This window comes from Hemibagrus wyckioides, linkage group LG04 (genome assembly GCF_019097595.1).
Source record: "Hemibagrus wyckioides isolate EC202008001 linkage group LG04, SWU_Hwy_1.0, whole genome shotgun sequence".
NCBI classification, from domain to species: Eukaryota; Metazoa; Chordata; class Actinopteri; order Siluriformes; family Bagridae; genus Hemibagrus; species Hemibagrus wyckioides.
Window position 1 is genome coordinate 25,718,699 of NC_080713.1, and position 25,000 is coordinate 25,743,698.

The window sequence follows — 25,000 nt, forward strand, 5'->3', positions numbered from 1 at the left end:
AGATGGAAAGAGAGAGAGAGAAAGAGTAGAGAGAGGGATGAACGTTCACACGAGGAGCTGAACTTCATCCAGCCGATGTGAAATTCTGCATCTGTCACGTAGTAAATAATAACGCAGTGTTTCTGAGAAGTGCTGCGTAAGAGCTACGCAGGGCTGAAATTGCCTTACCGGAAGGTAACGACGCAGGCTAGTTTGCCTCATCTATTTATCTCCTCCGTTCTTTAACCGCCTCCCCTCCAAATCCAGCAGGAATTCACAAGTGCGCCGCTCCACACACGCGAGTCGGCTCACCAGTAATCAACATGCCCTTTCCTCTATCACACACTTCATCACGTGTGTGGAAGCTGGGAAAATACGCCGAGTGTGGCTGCGAGCCAGACATGCATCACTCGCAACAAAGCAGAAATTATAATCCAATAATAATGTGTCATTTATACAACACTTTTGATATGTCTGAAAAATGCTTTAAAAAGCAGAAAGAAAGAAAGAAAGAAAGAAAGAAAGAAAGAAATTAATAAAATTTAAATTTTATTTATCACATACGTAATCATACACAGTACAACATGTAGTGAAATGCTTTTTACGACTGTCCTAGAGTAAAAGAGTAAATTTAAAGTGTGTGGACATGAAAAATATAGGGATGTAGATACAATATTTAGAGAAAAATAAGAAGAATAAAAAATTCTTACATTAAAGACGTGATAAATTATGAAAATCCAAGTTATCAGATATGCATATACAAATATATATGTATATAATATAATATAATATAATATAATATAATATAATATAATATAATATAATATAATATAATATAATATAATATAATATAATATATAGGAAAATACAATATGTACATATATGTAGATATAAAAAGGCAAATATATATATCCAGTTGTAACAGGAATATCTGGGAGTAAAGTGACGGTGTAGTATGCACACAAAGATGTACAGAGAGTGTGGTTATTGTGTGTGCAGAGTATGCAAAGTAGTGCAGTTATTGTGTGTGCGACAGTCAGCTGAGGTAGAATGTCATGTGTGGGGGAAGTCCAGAAGTCCAGGTTCTAGGTGTTCTGGTTGAGGGCCCGAATAGCCTGTGGGAAGAAGCTCCTCCTCATTCTCTCTGTGGAACTGAAACGTTTCCCTGACCGCAACAGAGAGAAGAGTCCTTTGTTGGAATGGCTTCATTATCTTCCTGGCCTTGGTCCAGCACCACTTGCTGTATATAGTCTCCAGGTCAGGAAGCTCGGTGTGGATGGTACGCTCGGCTGACCGCACCACCCTCTGGAGAGCTTGCCTGTCCTGCTTGGTGCTGCTTCCAGACCAGGCTGTAATGCTTCCCGTCAGGATGCTCTCAGTGGTGCAGGTGTAGAATGTCTTTAGCACCTTTGAGGGCAGTTTAAAGTCCTTTAGGCGTCTAAGATGGTAAAGAAGCTGCCGGACCTTCTTCACCAGGGTGTTGACGTGACAGGACCATGACAGGTCCTGCGTGATGTACACACCTAGGTCCCGGAAACTGTCCACTTTCTGAATAAGGGTTAAATCCGTACCCACTTTATTCCTAATCAGGGTCACGGGGATCTGCTGGAGCCTATCCCAGCACACATTGGGTGAAAAGCAGGGGTACACCCTGGACAGGTCACCAGTCCATCACAGGGCCACACATATAGACAGACAACCACACACACTCACACTCACTCCTATGGGCAGTTCAGAATCACCAGTCCACCTAATGTACATGTTTTTGGACTGTGGGAGGAAACCGGAGTACCCGGAGAGAAGGCTTATCAATAAATCTAAATACATTATATGTATATATTATATATGTGCAGTATATATAATCTCGAGATTCCTGTATCACAAATGAAGATAAACTCGTAATGTAAATGCAAACCACGAAGCTTCACCGCTCCTGAAGTTTACTTCCAATGCTAATGGACCTGAACTGGTTTGAAAATCGATCGCCGAAATCATTCATCGTTTACTGTTTCCTGAGTCAAGTGGAAATGCAATTCCAGAGTTAAAGACTTTGCTCTGTAGCTGTTACGAGTGAACCGTTTAATGTCTCGTTTGTGCAGTGAAACAGGACAAGAGTAGAGCTTCCACATCACTCCAGTCAAACACCACGATCCAGGCAGATACTGTAGTTTCTTATAAAAATCACAAAATATACAAATCAATTGATAATTAAAATCTAGCACACGCCAAACATTTTTAACCCTTATCCATTTCAGGCTTAAGGGCCTTGCTCAGGGGCCCAGCAGTGGCAGTTTGGGGGAGCTGGGATTCAAACTCACCACCTTCTGATCAGAAAGCCAACACCTTAACCACTAAGCTACCACAACCCCACACTATGAACACGGGATGTGTTTCTATTGTGCTATAGATTTCATTTTGACTAGCTATATTATTATTATTATTATGCTATTGATCTACACACAATAACCCATACTAACAAAATGATTTCTTACCTATTATTTTTCTTAAACTGAAACAAACTGAAATCTCGGTTATTTCGATTAGCAGTCAGAGTCTTAGCTGAAGGCAAACCTGTTTGCTTTGATTATCTTGAGATTTCTCTAGAATTTGACTGGAGTTCACTGCTGGAAAAATTCAATTGATTAAATATGATTTAGAAAGGAATACACCTGTGTGTGTGTGTGTTTGTGTGTTTGTGTGTGGGGGGGGGGCACAATTCACAGTGCATGTCAGACCAAAGCCAAGCCATGAAATTCACAGAAGTCTTCCTAGCCCTTAGCAATCAAGACATAGATCTTGGCAAGGGTATTAAACTATTTCTAAAGCTTTAAATGCCCCCGGGGGCAGAGTTGGCTCCATCTTTGTGAAGTGAAAGATGTTTCAGAATATCAGGATACTTTTTCTACCTGCCCATCTGGCCAAACCAAGTGAAGGACTTTGGTCAAGGAACAGACCAAGAACCCAAAAGCTGCTCCAACAGAGTGACCTTCAAAAAAGACTGGAGAACCTGTAGAACAACCATCTCATCAATCAACGCTTTATGGCTAGACAGGAGCCACTCCTGAGTCTGGCAAGAACTTAAAAGAATGTGAACGCATGAGGAAATCATTCTCTAGACTGATCAGACCAAAACTGAAGTCTTTGGGCTGAACTCCAAGCGCCGTGACTGTGAGGAAAACCAGGTGCTGCTCATCAGCTGGATTATACCGTCCATATGCTGAAGCATGGTGGTGGCAGCATCGTAGTGAGGGTGTGCTTCTCAGCAGCATGGACGAGGGAGACTGGCTGAAGAAAGTTTTACCTTTCAGCATGATGACAACGTAAGACGATGCTGGAGTGGCTTCAGGTCTCGGGACAGGTCTCTGAACGTCCTCGACTGGACCAAGACCTTGCCTAGTCCCACAGAAGGTCTGTGTATAGACCTGTATAGACTCTCAGCATCTACTCTGAACAAGCTTGAGAGGAAACTGCTACGGAGAACGGAAGAATCCGCACAGGATCCATGTGTGCAATACTTGTAAAGACTTAACGGAAGATTCTGTAATTATTGCAAAAATTGTTGTAATTGTTGCTCCTACAAAGTAATAAATTGAGGGTCGGAGTCATTATCTCGGCAAAAGATTCCAGTTTTTGATTTTTTAATAAATTTGCAACAAAAAATAATGCTAAAAACTTGTTTCCATTATTTGTAGATTAATGGCAAACAAAGTAAAATTTAAAAACATTTCAAATTAAATATATAACCCAATAAAGTCTAAAAACCCATGGGGTCTGAGGATTTTCCAAATTAAGAGGAAGTTCCACATTTTAGTAGCACAAACACCTCTTCATTTTCCCGCTTTGTGTAATAGTGAGCGTTGTGCAGCATTAACACAACCTCCCAGTGCTGAACAATGTACAAAAATGTGTTCATCTGCTACAGGATTTATTCCATGCTGCGGGATTTACTCCTACTCCTTCACTCTTCATCATTCACAAGCTTCACATTCTCATCTGGTTCCATGTCGTCTTCCCTCGTCTCATTCACTCCATAAATCACATTAGCAAAAAAAAGTCAGGCCACATAGTCAAAAGAGCCTCTTTTTTTTTTGGGCAAAGACGACTGCAAAACATTTACATTTATTTATTTCCGCGATGCTTTTATCCCGAATGACTTGAAGGGAGGCGGAATTTAATCCAAACTTAAAGCCAAAGGACATTTTGTAGGTCAGAAACACCAGCGCTCCAGAATTAGCCGCTGCATCACGTTCCAGTATTTCTATTTTCCAGCAAACGTTCCGAAAATATTTGAAACACATAACAGAGCGTGATGCTAACATATTTCCATATGTTTAGATTAAGGTTGTGTTCCTGCTGTGGTTTCTGTTGTAATGTTTTTTCTCACTCCAGGGACCAATCATGATAAACGTTTTTATTTTCCTCTCTCTCTCTCTCAAGTCGTATCGCCTGGTCCTGATTGAAATCGTAGGTTAAAATAAAGACATGTCCCTGTAGAAAGTTCTAGAAAAAGTAGAAACGGTTCACAAAAGTCGGACCCAGTAGGAATAAACCGTAGCTTGTGTATATTAGTGTACACTAATATTGTTTCATATTTCCTGTGAGTCTCTCGGATGTCTATTAGAGGTTCTTCCCATCGGCTTGTTTCACTTTTTCTCCACTCCAGCTCTTCATTGCTTACACGAAGGGTTTGTCAGAAGATTCCACTGCAAGACTAAATGAGATTTGATTTTTTTATATGCATTTTAGCTGTAATGATATTTACGTGTTTATTATTTTTTCCCTTCACCCTCATCTCTGCAGGTGCTGGAGCGTCTTTTCCAGAAGGGTTTCAGCGTGGCGGCGTCATGCGGGGGCGGAGTCGACTCCTCCCAGTTCAGCGAGTACGTGTTGTGTCGCGAGGACAGGCGGAGCCAAAACATGAACACGCCCCTCAGGATAAAACAGGAGCCGCTGGACTAGAGACACGCGCTCGTCTCACTGACACGGACTGATCTGCCCTTAAAGACTCAACCCACTCAGTTCCACACACACACACACACACACACTCTCACACATCTCACAGACGTACACCTGTTACCTAAAGCGGAATGTAACAGACTCGAAACACGCAAAGGCACACAAGAACAACCCAAAGAACTCGAATCAATACAACAACAGAAGCATTTCTCACTCTTGTGATGATTAATGGCGTTCTGTCCAGCCAATAAGAAGCTGGTTTCTCCCGCAGGCTCCTCCTTCTGTCAGTGCAGCGTGAGCTGTTTTCACGCTGCATGAGAGTGGGTTGTATTCAGGGATGCCCGCTCTCTCTCTCTCTTTTACTTTCTCTCTCTCTCTCTCTCCACCGTGTTCCACCTCCAAACGCTGGCAAAGTGCCACAACGACACCACCGAGAACGCTAAGGTGCAGTGAACAGACTCAGTGCTCAAAGGACTGGCCAAAACTATTGTTTCCTGTTATTGTTGTTTATAAAATATAAAAAAAAAATACTTCTTATTCTTTGTCTGCCACCATGATGTATACAGTCCCTAATGCAATGGTTTTTATGTTCTTTGTTTACTTTATGTTTCTTTTGTTATATGAAGGATGAATGCGAGTCGCTGCTTACACGGAGAGCAAGAGCGAGTCGCTGCTTCTCTGAAAACACTCTCGTAGCCCGAGGCGTCGCAGTTAACACACCGCGCACTGTAATGCATCCAGAGCCCAGAGAAGGCCGCTTTGTTTAAACAGAGCTGCGAGCAAACACAAGTATTACTAAAGCTCTTCCTGCAGCAGGCCCAGGTAACACAGAGCGTGTGTGTGTGTAATACAATTCTCAAGACATGTATTGCCGAGCATTCAGATCCAGAATAAGCTAGGTGCCGGTATGTGTTTAAGAAAGTAGCGGTGAAATCAAATCAATAGACATCGCAGAGAGAGAGGAAATTGTACATTCATGTTGACCTTTTCATGATCATAGCTAAATCAGGATTGTGTCAAACAGTCGAGCGTAAATGCTCGAGAGCATACATCTGCACTTAGACCAACACGGGGCTGACTCACGCCTGCTAGCGATCACGAGAACAAGAAGCCTTTCAGCGCTAGCGTAGCGTGCCATGGCTCACTGTCTCCCAGTCTCGGCAGCCTCGATGCTCATTAGTCGTGAATACATTACGTTATTGTTGTGGTTATTAAGGTGAATTAAATTTTTTTCTTTTAAGGTAGTGTGTGCTAGCCGAATTCCTCACTGTATCACATCGGTGTGTTTTGTCAGATGCGTAACCATGGTGACGTACACACGCTTCTCACGACCCGATCTTAAAACGAGACCTAACGGTGAGATCAATTGTTTTTGTTTAATCCTGTAATATCTGGTAACGGTTTCCCTCATACGAATAAAAGATGTGCTCAGAGGAGAAACTCCGGTCTGTGTGGAACGGCAGGATCTGTAAACAAGACAAAAACAACAACAGGCGACATCCAGCCAATCAGAACGAGGCACAAATCAGCCGTCAATCATGTTACCTTGTCCATGTAGGAAGTGCTTAGTGAGTGAGGGCAGTGCTGTGTGTTCGGGGGGTGTGGCTTTTAGTGAGGGGTGTATTTGTTTGCACTTTGAGTTTTTTAAATCAGCCCTAGATGGAGCAAACTGCTGACTGTACCTTTAAATGATTTCATTGAAGACACATTTTTGACAGCATTTGCACTCTGAAAATAAAGCCTGTCCTGTTTGGAATGACGGAAGGACAGCTAAGTGTTTTATTGAGTCCTTCTCAGTGACCGTGTGGGGGGGTGGGGGGGTGGGCTGGAGGTCTCATTAGCCTAGTTTTTATTAACATAACACTATATGACCGAAAGTTTGCGACCATCACACTTGTATGAGCTAATTGGACTTCCTGTTTCAGATTTAGTCGAATTTACGGTTATAATAAACTCCAGGAAGACCTTCCGCTGGATTCTATCCATTCAGGGGTTGAGTCCGAGTCAGAATCAGGGCTGACTTTTTAACAATTGTGCTTGATATTAAATTATAATATATAGCCAATTAACACTAAGTGGGGCAGTGGAAGCTCAAATGGTTAAGGCTTTGGGATGTTGATCAGAAGGTCAGGGTTTAAGCCCCAGCACTGCCAAGCTGCCACTGTTGGGCCCCTAAGCGAGACCCTTAACCCTTTCTGCTCCGGGGGCGCTGTATCATAGCTGCCCCTGCACTCTGACACCAACTTCCTCAGCTGGGATATGCGAAGAAAAGATTTCCAGTGTGCTGTAATGTATGTGCAGCGACAATAATACAAAATAAAATAGGGCATATGGTAGAAAATTACAATAGGGAAATAAATAGAAAAGGTAGTCTCTGAATCCAATTCAATTTATTTGTGTAGCGCTTTTAATAATGTCTCAAAGCAGCTTTACAGAAGTATACAGAAACTTAGAATAAAACTGATAAAGTTAACTACAGTGATGCGATATGAATGGAATGATGAATATATCTATAAACACTAACTTCTAGTCACAAGTCTGTCTTCATGGAGCTGTGTGCTTTGTGCACAGGGGCATTGTCACGCTTTGAGCCTCTTCGTTCCACTGAAGGGAAATTTTAATTCCATGGGTCCAATCTTGTCCCAGCAGTTTGAGGAAGAACCATGCATGAGTGTGATGGTCGAGTGTCCAAAAACTTTTGGCTGGAGAGTGCAACTGTCTTGCACCAAACATTGAGATATTAATATATACCTGGCTGTGTGTAATTGAAGAGCTAAATGTAAGCAGCTAGCTAGACTAGCATGTATACTCTATCACTTAGCTAGCTCAAGACCTAGAGGGTAGATTTGTTAGGATGATCACTGAACACTGGACATCATTCAAGTGTGAGGTTTTGTGTGAGACTTTTAACAGAAGTGTGACTGTAAACAGACGTAGCCATGTTAGTCATGAACGATATGATGCAGAGACTGAAGTTCAGCACATGTCTCACACAGGACTGCGCTGCTCCACACTGTGACATCAAAGACCGAGCAAAACACGAGGCACAAAACAAACAAGCCAGTTTAAGGTCAGCTACCCGAGAGTGTGATCCTCCCCACAGCGTCTCACATCAAATACAGCCGCTTCGCCCATTCTGTGTGTGTGAGTGTGTGAGTGTGTGTGTGTACGAGTGTGTGAGAGTGAGAGTGAGAGTGTGTCTCACACTGTTTGATCAAAAATACACCCGTTTTGATCTGCCTGGTCGAATTAAAAAAAGAAGAAATTATCTCATTTGTGTGTGTGTGTGTGTGTGTCTGTGTGTGTGTGTGTGTGGCTCCTTTCAGACTTAAATCTGAAAAAATGTTCATTAAGAAGGTTGATTAGTTTAATTAAGTCCAGATCTGTTGGCTTTGGTGCTGCATTTGCTGATTAAATGCCAGTTGATAGAACTGTGTGTGTGTGTGTGTGTGTGTGTGTGTTGGATCTGTTAGCCTGAAGCAGAGTGCTGCCCCCCCATAGGGAAGCCTAATCAAGCCAGGCTTTGTTCTGATCCAGCGTTGACTCAGTCCTCTCATCCCATCCATCACACAGAATGGTCAACCACTCCTTTCATCTGCGAAGGGGTGTGTGTGTGTGTGTGTGTGTGAGTCAGAAGCTCTGAGAGCAGCAGTGCCAGTGGAGATGTTACACCCCCTACTGTGACACACCACCATGACCCACCTACAGGACCCCTGCAGTTCACACACACACTCTCACACACACACACAACACAGAGAGCAAAGTTTAAAGCCACCCTACACATCTCCACCGTCTCTAGTCTTGATTGTATCATCAGAAACTGTAACAAAAGTCGGTTTAATGTCCTGATTCTGTTCTCTCAGAAGCATCCAGCACCAAACTTTTCACTACACCAGTCTCATAACTAACACTGGGGGAAGTCGTGAGGTTGTGGGTTCTAATCCCAGCTCCACCAAGCTGTCCCTGCTGGACCCCTGAGCAAGGCCTTTTACCCCTTAATTGCTCAGTTGTATAAATTGAAATAAAAGTTTAAGAAACTCTGAATACAGGTGTCTGCAGAGGCCAGAAATGTAACACACTGACAATTTTAAGCGCATAATTACACCAGGAACATCAGCCTCCTGGTGGTCCAGTGGCAGGATCCCGCGCTCTCATTGCCATGTTCCGGGTTTGATTCCCAGCCAGGCCGTCGCCACTGATGAGTTAATCCTCCGAAAAATGGGAGGGTTGTGTCAGGAAGGGCCAAATAATGCAGGTTGAACAGCACTGCCATTGTGCGGGACTAACGCTAGGATAAAAAAAAATAATGAACATTACACCATTTTACCCAGGATAATACCACCTGCTTAGAAAGAAATTATATTTATACCTGAAACATAAAACAAATGAAACGAGTCCCAGTTTATTATTTAGTCCTTCACCTTAAAGGATATGAATTATCAGGTAAATACAGTGAAAGTAAAAGGAAAGGTATGTCGTAATGACAGAGAGGAATGTAAGTCTAGACCGCCGACGGCTCCTGACCGTTTCAGGGGGTTAAAAACAGACTGGCTTTTACTTTGTAATTAGTGAAAAATCACAGAAACCTGTGAACTCCTCAAGGCTTAAAGCAATACCTGAACCATTCCCAAATAATTGACTCGGGTTTTATAATGACATTCTGTTCTGTGATGCTTTAAAGAATTCAGGATAATACACTCTCATTAAAAAACAGAAAAAGAAATCTGTGTCCTTTAGTGTGTGTCTTTCACCTGACTAACAAATGTTAAATATTATAGGAGAGTAAGGATTCTACTGAACCTGTGGTAGTAGTGTAGTTGTGTAACTGCAACGAGGAGAGAGGATCCACTCAGATGTACACAATCTCAGCTGGTTTGAGCAAAATATTAACCCTTCTGTACTATAAATATAAAGTCTGTGAAATAAATCTGAACAAAATCAGCATTTTTTTGAAAGTTAAGCAAAGATTGAAAAATAAAATAAATGATGTAATCTAAGAGCTTCATGTTCATTAATGTTGATATTTTATTGAAAAATCCGTTATCACAGTCATGAAGGCATCTCTACAGAGTCACACACACACACACACACACCTATTAGAAAAGAAAAGTGTCTTTTTAGAACTTTGTGGCTTTTTAGCCTGAAGTGTATCAGCTCTCTCTGCAGCTTCACGTTCACGTGTGAGGCTTCAATGCTTTCTGAGCCTTTTTAAAAAGTCCTGGCTTCACAAAATCACACACTGACGCTCTTTTCGTCATGTAGCAGTGCAGGAACTTCCACCTGATATCGTCCATGTTAAGGAGAAGCTCGTGTTTGGGTAATCCTGAGACGTTTCATGAAAACAGACATCATGTCGTCTTACCTCGGCTTTGTGATTTAAAATCCTCGTCCCCGGGATTCGAGTGAGATGGATTGACAAACCCTGTCCGGTCTGATGGCTTTGATATTGAGTCGTCCTTCGTATCTGGAAACTCTGACTCTAAAGTGTAGCTTTCTCTCTTACACACAGCCTGTAAAGATAAAACTGAGATACTGAATGGGGAAAAACCCACAATTCCAGAGCAATATGTTCAGTACATACGGATTTGAAAAGAAAAATGTAAACTAAGCTGAAATATAGTTATTATTTAATTAGACTGTGGTATTGAAAGGGCATGTGTGAAACGGTGTCTCTACATTTTTTACATTGATTTTGATTTTCTTGCCTTTTTTGCTATAATAAAGTAAAAATGTACTGTTTATTACAGATGTGGTGTTTAGTTTAGTTTTGTTTTTTAATTAAAAGAAATCACTAATTTTGGTGGGCTGTGAATTTAATTTAATTTAATTTAATTTAATTTAATTTAATTTAATTTAATTTAATTTAATTTAATTTAATTTAATTTAATCTATTTTTTTAATAAAAGGAAAAAAAACACAAAAAACCTATCACCTTTGCAGGAGTTGTAATAAAACAGTTATAATGCAGTTATAATATAAACAGTTGTAATAAAACAGTTATAATGCAGTTATAATATAAACAGTTGTAATAAAACAGTTATAATGCAGTTATAAACAGTTGTAATAAAACAGTTATAATGCAGTTATAATATAAACAGTTATAATATCACACTAAAGAGCAAAACAGCTACCAGGGAAAAGCCAAAAATAAAAGTAGAGATAATTGTAAAGTAAATAAAAATACTTAGATGCAAAAAGTAATAAATATGCAATTATATGAAATCACCAAGTAATCTTCCCTCAGGTCCGAGTCATGTCCTGCAGTCTGTCCTTCAGTGTCCAGCTCACACTGACTCCCGGTGAAGCCTTTCAGTCTGAATTAATAATAAAGTGCAAAATAGGAACATCATTTAAAAATATCGTACAAACAAACGACAAAGTCTTCGTGTAAGACGAAATAACGAATGATTATAAAACTCTGAATCAAAGCCTGAGTGTCTGTGATGTTTCATATCGTTACAGTAGGAAATCACAGACCCTCACTTTTAATACAATTAAATGATTTGTTTTTGTGTTCAGATTTGACTCATTCTTTGACTCTATTTACATTATTTCAGTAATAACAACCTAAACGTCACGTGTTCCAGAAAATTCAGTGGAAAATAAGATATATGTCATAACATTATGACCACCTGCCTAATATTGTGTTGGTCCCCCTTTTGCAGCCAAAACAGCCCTGACCCGTCGAGGCATGGACTCCACTAGATCCCTGAAGGTGTGCTGTGGGATCTGGTACCAAGATGTTAGCAGCAGATCCTTTAAGTTGCGAGGTGGAGCCTCCATGGATCGTGTGTAGTGATGTGTAGCAATGTGTAGTGTTGTGTAGTGGTGTGTAGTGTTGTGTAGTGGTGTGTAGCAATGTGTAGTGTTGTGTAGTGGTGTGTAGCAATGTGTAGTGTTGTGGAGTGGTGTGTAGTGTTGTGTAGTGGTGTGTAGCAATGTGTAGTGTTGTGTAGTGGTGTGTAGTGTTGTGTAGTGGTGTGTAGCAATGTGTAGTGTTGTGTAGTGGTGTGTAGTGTTGTGTAGTGGTGTGTAGCAATGTGTAGTGTTGTGTAGTGGTGTGTAGCAATGTGTAGTGTTGTGGAGTGATGTGTAGTGTTGTGTAGTGGTGTGTAGCAATGTGTAGTGTTGTGTAGTGGTGTGTAGTGTTGTGTAGTGGTGTGTAGCAATGTGTAGTGTTGTGTAGTGGTGTGTAGTGTTGTGTAGTGGTGTGTAGCAATGTGTAGTGTTGTGTAGTGGTGTGTAGTGTTGTGTAGTGGTGTGTAGCAATGTGTAGTGTTGTGTAGTGGTGTGTAGCAATGTGTAGTGTTGTGGAGTGATGTGTAGTGTTGTGTAGTGTTGTGTAGTGGTGTGTTGTGATGTGTAGTGTTGTGTAGTGGTGTGTTGTGATGTGTAGTGGTGTTTAGTGTTGTGTAGTGGTGTGTTGTGATGTGTAGTGGTGTTTAGTCTTGTGTAGTGGTGTTTAGTGTTGTGTAGTGTTGTGTGTAGTGATGTGTAGTGTTGTGTAGTGGTGTTTAGTGATGTGTAGTGTTGTGTGTAGTGTTGTGTAGTGGTGTTTAGTGATGTGTAGTGGTGTTTAGTGTTGTGTAGTGTTGTGTGTAGTGATGTGTAGTGTTGTGTAGTGGTGTTTAGTGATGTGTAGTGTTGTGTAGTGGTGTGTTGTGATGTGTAGTGTTGTGTAGTGGTGTTTAGTGATGTGTAGTGGTGTTTAGTGTTGTGTAGTGTTGTGTTGTGATGTGTAGTGGTGTTTAGTGTTGTGTAGTGGTGTTTAGTGTTGTGTAGTGTTGTGTGTAGTGATGTGTAGTGTTGTGTAGTGATGTGTAGTGTTGTGTGTAGTGATGTGTAGTGTTGTGTAGTGGTGTTTAGTGATGTGTAGTGTTGTGTGTAGTGTTGTGTAGTGGTGTTTAGTGATGTGTAGTGGTGTTTAGTGTTGTGTAGTGTTGTGTGTAGTGATGTGTAGTGTTGTGTAGTGGTGTGTTGTGATGTGTAGTGTTGTGTAGTGGTGTTTAGTGATGTGTAGTGGTGTTTAGTGATGTGTAGTGGTGTTTAGTGATGTGTAGTGTTGTGTAGTGGTGTTTAGTGATGTGTAGTGGTGTTTAGTGATGTGTAGTGGTGTTTAGTGATGTGTAGTGATGTGTAGTGTTGTGTAGTGGTGTTTAGTGATGTGTAGTGTTGTGTAGTGTTGTGTAGTGTTGTGTAGTGGTGTGTAGTGTTGTGTAGTGTTGTGTGTAGTGATGTGTAGTGTTGTGTAGTATTGTGTAGTGTTGTGTAGTGATGTGTAGTGTTGTGTAGTGATGTGTAGTGTTGTGTAGTGATGTGTAGTGGTGTGTTGTGATGTGTAGTGTTGTGTAGTGGTGTTTAGTGATGTGTAGTGGTGTGTAGTGTTGTGTAGTGTTGTGTGTAGTGATGTGTAGTGTTGTGTAGTGGTGTTTAGTGATGTGTAGTGATGTGTAGTGTTGTGTAGTGATGTGTAGTGTTGTGTAGTGTTGTGTGTAGTGATGTGTAGTGTTGTGTAGTGGTGTTTAGTGATGTGTAGTGATGTGTAGTGTTGTGTAGTGATGTGTAGTGTTGTGTTTAGTGATGTGTAGTGATGTGTAGTGGTGTTTAGTGATGTGTAGTGGTGTTTAGTGATGTGTAGTGGTGTTTAGTGTTGTGTAGTGATGTGTAGTGTTGTGTAGTGATGTGTAGTGGTGTGTAGTGATGTGTAGTGTTGTGTAGTGATGTGTAGTGTTGTGTAGTGTTGTGTTTAGTGATGTGTAGTGATGTGTAGTGGTGTTTAGTGATGTGTAGTGTTGTGTAGTGTTGTGTTTAGTGATGTGTAGTGATGTGTAGTGGTGTTTAGTGATGTGTAGTGGTGTTTAGTGATGTGTAGTGGTGTTTAGTGTTGTGTAGTGATGTGTAGTGGAGTGTAGTGTTGTGTAGTGGTGTGTAGTGATGTGTAGTGTTGTGTAGTGATGTGTAGTGTTGTGTAGTGTTGTGTTTAGTGATGTGTAGTGATGTGTAGTGGTGTTTAGTGATGTGTAGTGGTGTTTAGTGTTGTGTAGTGATGTGTAGTGGTGTGTAGTGTTGTGTAGTGGTGTGTAGTGATGTGTAGTGTTGTGTTTAGTGATGTGTAGGATGTGTAGTGGTGTTTAGTGATGTGTAGTGGTGTTTAGTGATGTGTAGTGGTGTGTAGTGTTGTGTAGTGGTGTGTAGTGTTGTGTAGTGTTGTGTAGTGATGTGTAGTGGTGTGTAGTGTTGTGTAGTGTTGTGTGTAGTGATGTGTAGTGTTGTGTAGTGTTGTGTGTAGTGATGTGTAGTGGTGTGTAGTGTTGTGTGTAGTGATGTGTAGTGTTGTGTAGTGTTGTGTGTAGTGATGTGTAGTCTTGTGTAGTGTTGTGTGTAGTGATGTGTAGTCTTGTGTAGTGTTGTGTGTAGTGATGTGTAGTGTTGTGTAGTGGTGTTTAGTGGTGTGTAGTGTTGTGTAGTGATGTGTAGTGGTGTTTAGTGGTGTGTAGTGTTGTGTAGTGATGTGTAGTGATGTGTAGTGTTGTGTGTAGTGATGTGTAGTGTTGTGTAGTGGTGTTTAGTGATGTGTAGTGGTGTTTAGTGTTGTGTAGTGATGTGTAGTGTTGTGTAGTGTTGTGTGTAGTGTTGTGTAGTGTTGTGTAGTGATGTGTAGTGATGTGTAGTGGTGTTTAGTGATGTGTAGTGTTGTGTAGTGTTGTGTGTAGTGTTGTGTAGTGTTGTGTAGTGATGTGTAGTGTTGTGTAGTGGTGTTTAGTGATGTGTAGTGTTGTGTAGTGATGTGTAGTGTTGTGTAGTGGTGTTTAGTGATGTGTAGTGTTGTGTAGTGGTGTTTAGTGATGTGTAGTGATGTGTAGTGGTGTTTAGTGATGTGTAGTGATGTGTAGTGTTGTGTAGTGTTGTGTAGTGTTGTGTAGTGATGTGTAGTGTTGTGTAGTAGTGTTTAGTGATGTGTAGTGTTGTGTAGTGATGTGTAGTGTTGTGTAGTGGTGTTTAGTGATGTGTAGTGTTGTGTAGTGGTGTTTAGTGATGTGTAGTGATGTGTAGTGTTGTGTAGTGATGTGTAGTGTTGTGTAGTGTTGTGTAGTGTTGTGTAGTGATGTGTAGTGTTGTGTAGTGTTGTGTAGTGATGTGTAGTGTTGTGTAGTGTTGTGTAGTGGTGTTTAGTGATGTGTAGTGATGTGTAGTGTTGTGTAGTGATGTGTAGTGTTGTGTAGTGATGTGTAGTGGTGGTTAGTGATGTGTAGTGATGTGTAGTGTTGTGTAGTGTTGTGTAGTGTTGTGTAGTGATGTTTAGTGTTGTGTAGTGGTGTTTAGTGATGTGTAGTGATGTGTAGTGTTGTGTGTAGTGGTGTTTAGTGATGTGTAGTGGTGTTTAGTGATGTGTAGTGATGTGTAGTGTTGTGTAGTGTTGTGTAGTGTTGTGTAGTGATGTTTAGTGTTGTGTAGTGGTGTTTAGTGATGTGTAGTGTTGTGTAGTGATGTGTAGTGTTGTATAGTGTTGTGTAGTGATGTGTAGTGTTGTGTAGTGATGTGTAGTGTTGTGCAGTGTTGTGTAGTGATGTGTAGTGATGTGTAGTGTTGTGTAGTGTTGTGTAGTGGTGTTTAGTGATGTGTAGTGGTGTTTAGTGATGTGTAGTGATGTGTAGTGTTGTGTAGTGTTGTGTAGTGTTGTGTAGTGATGTTTAGTGTTGTGTAGTGGTGTTTAGTGATGTGTAGTGTTGTGTAGTGATGTGTAGTGTTGTGTAGTGTTGTGTGTAGTGATGTGTAGTGTTGTGTAGTGATGTGTAGTGTTGTGCAGTGTTGTGTAGTGATGTGTAGTGATGTGTAGTGTTGTGTAGTGTTGTGTAGTGATGTGTAGTGTTGTGTAGTGATGTGTAGTGTTGTGTGTAGTGTTGTGTAGTGATGTGTAGTGTTGTGTAGTGGTGTTTAGTGATGTGTAGTGATGTGTAGTGTTGTGTAGTGATGTGTAGTGTTGTGTAGTGTTGTGTAGTATTGTGTAGTGATGTGTAGTGGTGTTTAGTGATGTGTAGTGATGTGTAGTATTGTGTAGTGTTGTGTAGTGATGTGTAGTGTTGTGTAGTGATGTGTAGTGTTGTGTAGTGTTGTGTAGTGATGTGTAGTGTTGTGTAGTGATGTGTAGTGTTGTGTAGTGTTGTGTAGTATTGTGTAGTGATGTGTAGTGGTGTTTAGTGATGTGTAGTGATGTGTAGTATTGTGTAGTGTTGTGTAGTGATGTGTAGTGTTGTGTAGTGATGTGTAGTGTTGTGTAGTGTTGTGTAGTGATGTGTAGTGTTGTGTAGTGCTGTGTAGTGTTGTGTAGTGTTGTGTAGTGTTGTGTAGTGATGTGTAGTGGTGTTTAGTGATGTGTAGTGATGTGTAGTATTGTGTAGTGTTGTGTAGTGATGTGTAGTGTTGTGTAGTGATGTGTAGTATTGTGTAGTGATGTGTAGTGTTGTGTAGTGATGTGTAGTGATGTGTAGTGTTGTGTAGTGTTGTGTAGTGTTGTGTAGTGATGTGTAGTGTTGTGTAGTGATGTGTAGTGTTGTGTAGTGGTGTGTTGTGATGTGTAGTGTTGTGTAGTGGTGTTTAGTGATGTGTAGTGGTGTTTAGTGATGTGTAGTGGTGTTTAGTGTTGTGTAGTGTTGTGTTGTGATGTGTAGTGGTGTTTAGTGTTGTGTAGTGGTGTTTAGTGTTGTGTAGTGTTGTGTGTAGTGATGTGTAGTGTTGTGTAGTGATGTGTAGTGTTGTGTGTAGTGATGTGTAGTGATGTGTAGTGGTGTTTAGTGATGTGTAGTGTTGTGTAGTGGTGTTTAGTGATGTGTAGTGTTGTGTGTAGTGTTGTGTAGTGGTGTTTAGTGATGTGTAGTGGTGTTTAGTGTTGTGTAGTGTTGTGTGTAGTGATGTGTAGTGTTGTGTAGTGGTGTGTTGTGATGTGTAGTGTTGTGTAGTGGTGTTTAGTGATGTGTAGTGGTGTTTAGTGATGTGTAGTGGTGTTTAGTGATGTGTAGTGTTGTGTAGTGGTGTTTAGTGATGTGTAGTGGTGTTTAGTGATGTGTAGTGGTGTTTAGTGTTGTGTAGTGATGTGTAGTGTTGTGTAGTGGTGTTTAGTGATGTGTAGTGTTGTGTAGTGTTGTGTAGTGGTGTGTAGTGTTGTGTAGTGTTGTGTGTAGTGATGTGTAGTGTTGTGTAGTATTGTGTAGTGTTGTGTAGTGATGTGTAGTGTTGTGTAGTGATGTGTAGTGTTGTGTAGTGATGTGTAGTGGTGTGTTGTGATGTGTAGTGTTGTGTAGTGGTGTTTAGTGATGTGTAGTGGTGTGTAGTGTTGTGTAGTGTTGTGTGTAGTGATGTGTAGTGTTGTGTAGTGGTGTTTAGTGATGTGTAGTGATGTGTAGTGTTGTGTAGTGATGTGTAGTGTTGTGTAGTGTTGTGTGTAGTGATGTGTAGTGTTGTGTAGTGGTGTTTAGTGATGTGTAGTGATGTGTAGTGTTGTGTAGTGATGTGTAGTGTTGTGTTTAGTGATGTGTAGTGATGTGTAGTGGTGTTTAGTGATGTGTAGTGGTGTTTAGTGATGTGTAGTGGTGTTTAGTGTTGTGTAGTGTTGTGTAGTGATGTGTAGTGTTGTGTAGTGTTGTGTTTAGTGATGTGTAGTGATGTGTAGTGGTGTTTAGTGATGTGTAGTGGTGTTTAGTGATGTGTAGTGGTGTTTAGTGTTGTGTAGTGATGTGTAGTGGAGTGTAGTGTTGTGTAGTGGTGTGTAGTGATGTGTAGTGTTGTGTAGTGATGTGTAGTGTTGTGTAGTGTTGTGTTTAGTGATGTGTAGTGATGTGTAGTGGTGTTTAGTGATGTGTAGTGGTGTTTAGTGTTGTGTAGTGATGTGTAGTGGTGTGTAGTGTTGTGTAGTGGTGTGTAGTGATGTGTAGTGTTGTGTTTAGTGATGTGTAGGATGTGTAGTGGTGTTTAGTGATGTGTAGTGGTGTTTAGTGATGTGTAGTGGTGTGTAGTGTTGTGTAGTGGTGTGTAGTGTTGTGTAGTGTTGTGTAGTGATGTGTAGTGGTGTGTAGTGTTGTGTAGTGTTGTGTGTAGTGATGTGTAGTGTTGTGTAGTGTTGTGTGTAGTGATGTGTAGTGGTGTGTAGTGTTGTGTGTAGTGATGTGTAGTGTTGTGTAGTGTTGTGTGTAGTGATGTGTAGTCTTGTGTAGTGTTGTGTGTAGTGATGTGTAGTCTTGTGTAGTGTTGTGTGTAGTGATGTGTAGTGTTGTGTAGTGGTGTTTAGTGGTGTGTAGTGTTGTGTAGTGATGTGTAGTGGTGTTTAGTGGTGTGTAGTGTTGTGTAGTGATGTGTAGTGTTGTGTAGTGTTGTGTGTAGTGATGTGTAGTGTTGTGTAGTGGTGTTTAGTGATGTGTAGTGGTGTGTAGTGTTGTGTAGTGTTGTGTTTAGTGTTGTGTAGTGTTGTGTAGTGATGTGTAGTGTTGTGTAGTAGTGTTTAGTGATGTGTAGTGTTGTGTAGTGATGTGTAGTGTTGTGTAGTGGTGTTTAGTGATGTGTAGTGTTGTGTAGTGGTGTTTAGTGATGTGTAGTGATGTGTAGTGTTGTGTAGTGATGTGTAGTGTTGTGTAGTGTTGTGTAGTGTTGTGTAGTGATGTGTAGTGTTGTGTAGTGTTGTGTAGTGATGTGTAGTGTTGTGTAGTGTTGTGTAGTGGTGTTTAGTGATGTGTAGTGATGTGTAGTGTTGTGTAGTGATGTGTAGTGTTGTGTAGTGATGTGTAGTGGTGGTTAGTGATGTGTAGTGATGTGTAGTGTTGTGTAGTGATGTGTAGTGTTGTGTAGTGTTGTGTAGTGTTGTGTAGTGATGTGTAGTGTTGTGTAGTGTTGTGTAGTGATGTGTAGTGTTGTGTAGTGGTGTTTAGTGATGTGTAGTGGTGTTTAGTGATGTGTAGTGATGTGTAGTGTTGTGTAGTGTTGTGTAGTGTTGTGTAGTGATGTTTAGTGTTGTGTAGTGGTGTTTAGTGATGTGTAGTGTTGTGTAGTGATGTGTAGTGTTGTGTAGTGTTGTGTAGTGATGTGTAGTGTTGTGTAGTGATGTGTAGTGTTGTGCAGTGTTGTGTAGTGATGTGTAGTGATGTGTAGTGTTGTGTAGTGTTGTGTAGTGGTGTTTAGTGATGTGTAGTGGTGTTTAGTGATGTGTAGTGATGTGTAGTGTTGTGTAGTGTTGTGTAGTGTTGTGTAGTGATGTTTAGTGTTGTGTAGTGGTGTTTAGTGATGTGTAGTGTTGTGTAGTGATGTGTAGTGTTGTGTAGTGTTGTGTAGTGATGTGTAGTGTTGTGTAGTGATGTGTAGTGTTGTGTAGTGTTGTGTAGTGATGTGTAGTGTTGTGTGTAGTGTTGTGTAGTGATGTGTAGTGTTGTGTAGTGGTGTTTAGTGATGTGTAGTGATGTGTAGTGTTGTGTAGTGATGTGTAGTGTTGTGTAGTGTTGTGTAGTATTGTGTAGTGATGTGTAGTGGTGTTTAGTGATGTGTAGTGATGTGTAGTATTGTGTAGTGTTGTGTAGTGATGTGTAGTGTTGTGTAGTGATGTGTAGTGTTGTGTAGTGTTGTGTAGTGATGTGTAGTGTTGTGTAGTGATGTGTAGTGTTGTGTAGTGTTGTGTAGTATTGTGTAGTGATGTGTAGTGGTGTGTAGTGATGTGTAGTGATGTGTAGTATTGTGTAGTGTTGTGTAGTGATGTGTAGTGTTGTGTAGTGATGTGTAGTGTTGTGTAGTGTTGTGTAGTGATGTGTAGTGTTGTGTAGTGCTGTGTAGTGTTGTGTAGTGTTGTGTAGTGTTGTGTAGTGATGTGTAGTGGTGTTTAGTGATGTGTAGTGATGTGTAGTATTGTGTAGTGTTGTGTAGTGATGTGTAGTGTTGTGTAGTGATGTGTAGTATTGTGTAGTGATGTGTAGTGTTGTGTAGTGATGTGTAGTGTTGTGTAGTGTTGTGTAGTGTTGTGTAGTGATGTGTAGTGTTGTGTAGTGATGTGTAGTGTTGTGTAGTGATGTGTAGTGTTGTGTAGTGTTGTGTAGTGATGTGTAGTGTTGTGTAGTGTTGTGTAGTGATGTGTAGTGGTGTTTAGTGATGTGTAGTGATGTGTAGTATTGTGTAGTGTTGTGTAGTGATGTGTAGTGTAGTGTAGTGATGTGTAGTGTTGTGTAGTGTTGTGTAGTGATGTGTAGTGTTGTGCAGTGTTGTGTAGTGATGTGTAGTGTTGTGTAGTGGTGTTTAGTGATGTGTAGTGATGTGTAGTGTGTGTATGTGTGTGTATGTGTGTGTGTGTATGTGTGTGTTCAGACGTGAACAATTTCCAAAACTGTGGGCGTGTGTGAGTCCTAAGTCTCGCAGTAACACTCAGTCTATTACTCAGTGGCTGGATTTGTTGAGGAACAGAGAATAGAGAATAGAGAAATGAGTCATTCAGGCTGTTTTGTAATAAATCTCTGTACAAGCTTCAAACTGTGCTTGATTAGGGTCTAGTTGTATGACATGACCTCCTGCTTAACTCCTCTTTGTGTCTTTCAGAAGAAACTGGACAAAACCTGCACTCGATTCAGAACAGACCGTGATGTATGTTACTGAGTCAGTGTTTTAGATTCTGTTGTATGTGTTCTTGTTTTACACTGAGGATAAAAGATTTAAAAAATGTAATCATGTCATGTAATCCCTTGCAAATGACTCTTCGAACTGAATCATTGACTCCCAATCTGAATCGTTTCCAAATGACACTCTGAACTGAATCGTTGGCAAGTGACACTCCAGTCTGAACTGTTTGCAAACAACACTCCAAACTGAATCATTTGCAAATGACACTCCAAACAGAATAGTTTGCAAATGACTTTCCGATCTGAATAGTTTGCAAACGACACTCTAATCTGAATAGTTTGCAAATGACACTCCAATCTGAATAGGTTGCAAATGACACTCTGAACTGACTCATTTGCAAATGACACTTCAATCTGAATCGTTTGCAAACGACACTGCAAACTGAATCGTTTTCAAATGACACTCCAATCTGAATCATTTGCAAACGACACTCCGAACCGCATCGTCAAACAACAGTTCAGCGTTCTGAACATCATCTAAACCTCTTCTAGAGACTTAAACAGTCTTAAAGTCTCTTAAAGCAATCAGTGTCACACTCAGAGCAGGCGTCATGTTTAGTAAACAGCTCATTTATTTCTTTACAAAATAGGTACAAATACAGAAGTTTTTTTTTTCTTCACACAAACAGGAAATATTTCAGGATATGTACAGAGGTTTTTTATTTTAATTTAATTTTTATTTTTTTTACCAAAAATAATGTAGTTCTAATAAACACATGGTTTTGTAAACAATATTTACAAATTATTCATCCATTTAAAACATTGATTTCCCAACTGTGTACATCAGTAACACCTTCCTAATTCTAATCATAATAATATTTTGGCTAAAAAGCTGGAGTAGAAATGTCCTGCTTGATATCGGAAACCATAAAAATAATTATTAAAATCATCTGAACAACTGGACAAATAGGTTTATTTGTGCTTTGTTTAAAGTACTAGCGTTTGTTCGCATGGTGTTTCGTGATTAAACCGTGTCGCCTGAAACGTGGCAGACGTGAATCCCAATCAGCAACAAAACAAAACAAGACAAGGACAAAATATAAATAGTAATAAAAAATTTCCCTTAACTGCTAGTGACAATACTGGCAAAGGTGCAGAGTCAGACACAGCTGATCGCTGTAATACATTAGTAACATAAACTTCAGCTAATTTCTATATAAAAACAAATCAAACGATAGTGCTGTTTAAAAAATGAATTAAAGTGAAAAAAGTGACAGTTTCTGACATTGCCTGTTTAAAAAATATTATAAATTAGGACGCAACAAACAAACAAACAAACAAACAAACAAAAAAAGTCGCATGTGCATAGAAATAAAGCGCTCTTTTTTTTTTTTTTTTTAAAGGATCGGACTTGAAGGTAAAGCGTGGAAAAGTCCGAGACGTGGAAAGAATGAGTGTGAATGAAGTCAGCGGTTCGGTTTCAGGAAGCTTCTGACTAAACTCCGAAGACAGATTCGACTTTAGAACGCAAAAAAACGCTGTGTTACCGCTGTTAAAAGTGCGTAACGCTCATCAGGGTGGACGCGGGAAGAAGAGAAGCTGAGGAAGTCGAGGAAGAAAGAGCAGAAATATCGAATGGTGTCAGAATGTGATCTCGGAACTGTAGCGGAGACGGAGACGACAGACTGACTGTTTTTATATACAAAATAAAGTCTCGTAATAAGAGCTATAGTTGTTGGGGTTGTGCGTGTGTGTGAACAAAAGAGCTGAATTAAATCAGATTACTTCAGGATCGTCAGTTAAACTTATAGAACCAGGCCGGATGGTAGCTTCAGCTGAGATAAAAAACACATGATTTCTAGCTTACGGTAAATGTAGTCGACTTGCTAAGACATCTTTAATGTCTGAGATGATCACTTTTATTCAGATATGTAGCGTGTAGTTAACTGGTAACGGTTAGAATTAAACATTTGGCTTGAACAAAACCTTGTATATAATATAATATAATATAATATAATATAATATAATATAATATAATATAATATAATATAATATAATATAATATAATATAATATAATATAATATAATATAATATAATATAATATAATATATTTTTCTGAACCATCTAATTTTGGCTCATTTTGTCTTGTGTGACCATTTTGTTCATGTTTATTACATCACGGGACACAATGAAGTTTATTTCCGTATAAACTGTCTATAAACTAAATACTGCTGCTTTCTCTATCAGTGTCACAGTTAAAACTCAGACACCAAACGTGTCTCAGCTGATCGACTGCATTCACTATGAGGGAAAACACCGGGTGGAGTTCTGTGTAATCAATCAGTAGAACAGGAGACAAAATCGTCTGATATCATCAGTCCAGTTTGTGTTTGTAAAAAAGAAGTAGCTGCATCGTTGATAGAGTGTAAAAAATATTATTTAAAAAACGATATTACGATTTCGGACGGAGGAACACTGACGAGGAGGAGGACGAGGCGAGTCCGGACCGGGACAGGAAGTGACACGGTGAGAGTTCAGCGACAGCACGGCGTGCAGCGTGTACATTCAGCGGTAGGTGGAAAATAATACAACTGTACAGGTACAAATACACACTCGCGTACTGACATCATCACACCGGAGAACTGAAGACACAGTGAAACCTTCAGCACCGGGGTCAGTACGGGGTCAGCCGCTCCGCTGCTCGAACCTTTAACTCAATGCTGATCTGATCCGCTTCTCAGAATTATAACTCGAGTCTTTGCGCTAATCCTGAAGGAGGTGGAGATAATCACGTGTAGGAATATTCACACTGTGCATGATCGACTCCATTACAGCAGAATGTGCACAAACAACACGATAATTCCATCACCACTCCGACTCTGGAACACGTTAAAGCTGATCTCAGCGTTTTCAGGGAATTAATGCTTACAGCTGTTTAAACATAACAACTGGAACATTCCTCTTTCTCCATTTTCTCTCTAATTTAGTCCCCAATCTTATGACAGAGGGTGAAGCCTCATACCTGCTTCCTCTGAGACACGTGAACTGATCATGTCTGATCTAATTCCTGCGCTTATTGTGCCACAGGGCGGAGTCACACGCTCGGAGTCACATGACTCGGAGTCACATGACTCGGAGTCACAGTGCAATCTGCCCTCTTCCACATACGTGAGCTCAGACTGATCTGATTAACAGCGGAGAGAAAGTAATAACGTGTTTTATTCTCCTCAGTTCTTTATAACTCCTCACATTTGGCATGATTAATTACTGTAGAGGAATTTAATAACACTTCATCGGAAAATAAGCAACTTTAGTGTGATAAAAAATAATATTATGTGTCACTGATTATTTTCCTGTAACATCACTCTCCCTTTGTGTTTTATTTCTTACTGATAATCTTTGAGCTCAATCCATCACTTAGTCGTGTTTTGCCCATTTTTTATGGAACATTGAACCTTTTCCGAACTTCTTATTTGGACCTCGGTACTTTCTGACAGACTTCTAACAGTCTAGCCGTCTTTATTGTGTCTGGGGTCTTTCCTCTGAAGTCGAATGATCTCTCTTTTTGCTCCTGCGCTGTGTTTAATCTCCTGTTTCTCTCTACATGAGGCTTATTGTGAAGCTGCCCTATTCGCCGGCCGTCGTCAAACCGTTAACGTGAATACTATTATATTTTTTTCAAACTTCAAACGATAAATAAGTCGTATTCTAATGTAATGTTCCAGACATTAGAAACACGAGCGTCACCGTGACGACAGATGGACAGACAGAGCGATCGGCCCGAAGCGCTTCACTGGAGGCGTATTGCTGGATTCTGAATGGTGCTGGCCTTTCGACTGTGCGAAACACACACACACACGCACACACACACACACAGTGCGTACGTTCCCAAAAAACTGTAGCACTGCCTCTGATTCCTCTTTAAGGAACACTCAATATTCTGCAGATTAAAAAATATGAAATGGAAAAGTTTACACATGCTGATTAAAAGTGTTTAGGAAAGAAACTATTTACAAACGCTTTGCAGTCTGTCCTTAGGCGGTGTGATTTTTTATTTTTTTAACCCCTTCAGACCTAAAAGTCGTCAAATGATCCAGGAAGCTTTTTAGTTCATTAAATAAATAAATAAAGAAATAAATAAATAGATAGATAAAGTGTATTGATTGGCGCGTACAGAAAGATGTTAGTGTTAGAGTTTCAATCACAAGGAAACCAGAGGTTCTGTTAAAAGGTTAAGGGTTAAGTAAATCATCTAGTCGTTAGAAAGTAAGGTTGCTAACTGCTTGTTTACGGACGAGGCGGATCCTGTTAGTATTTCTTGTTTTCGTTCTGAGTGTAATTATTTAATTACTTCATTTCCTCCACGCCCCCCCCCCCCCACCCCACTATAAACTCCACAGTCCTGCTTTCTGGCTTTCTTCTAGCTCACAGATCCGACGTTTGTGGATTCGGGTCATGTTGATGAAAGTTGCGTTTAGCTCAC

The 25,000-nt window shown here is 40.3% G+C and overlaps 2 protein-coding genes across 4 annotated transcripts in view; one reads left to right on the forward strand and one right to left on the reverse strand.

Annotated features, from left to right (window-relative positions):
- Positions 1-5,023, forward strand: part of LOC131351629 (BTB/POZ domain-containing protein kctd15) — a 28,263-nt gene extending 23,240 nt beyond the window's left edge. For both annotated transcript variants that reach the window (XM_058387102.1, XM_058387101.1), the window contains exon 5: positions 4,780-5,023. In XM_058387102.1, the coding sequence (XP_058243085.1) occupies positions 4,780-4,938 (159 nt within the window). In that variant the 3' untranslated portion in view covers positions 4,939-5,023. The remainder of the gene's footprint in view (positions 1-4,779) is intronic.
- Positions 5,024-24,184: 19,161 nt separating this feature from the next.
- The window catches only part of LOC131351627 (transcription initiation factor TFIID subunit 4-like), a 110,792-nt gene continuing 109,976 nt past the window's right edge, over positions 24,185-25,000 (reverse strand). For both annotated transcript variants that reach the window (XM_058387098.1, XM_058387099.1), the window contains one exon: positions 24,185-25,000. This exon is cut by the window's right edge and continues 1,603 nt beyond it. The gene's annotated coding sequence lies outside the window, so the exon portion shown is untranslated.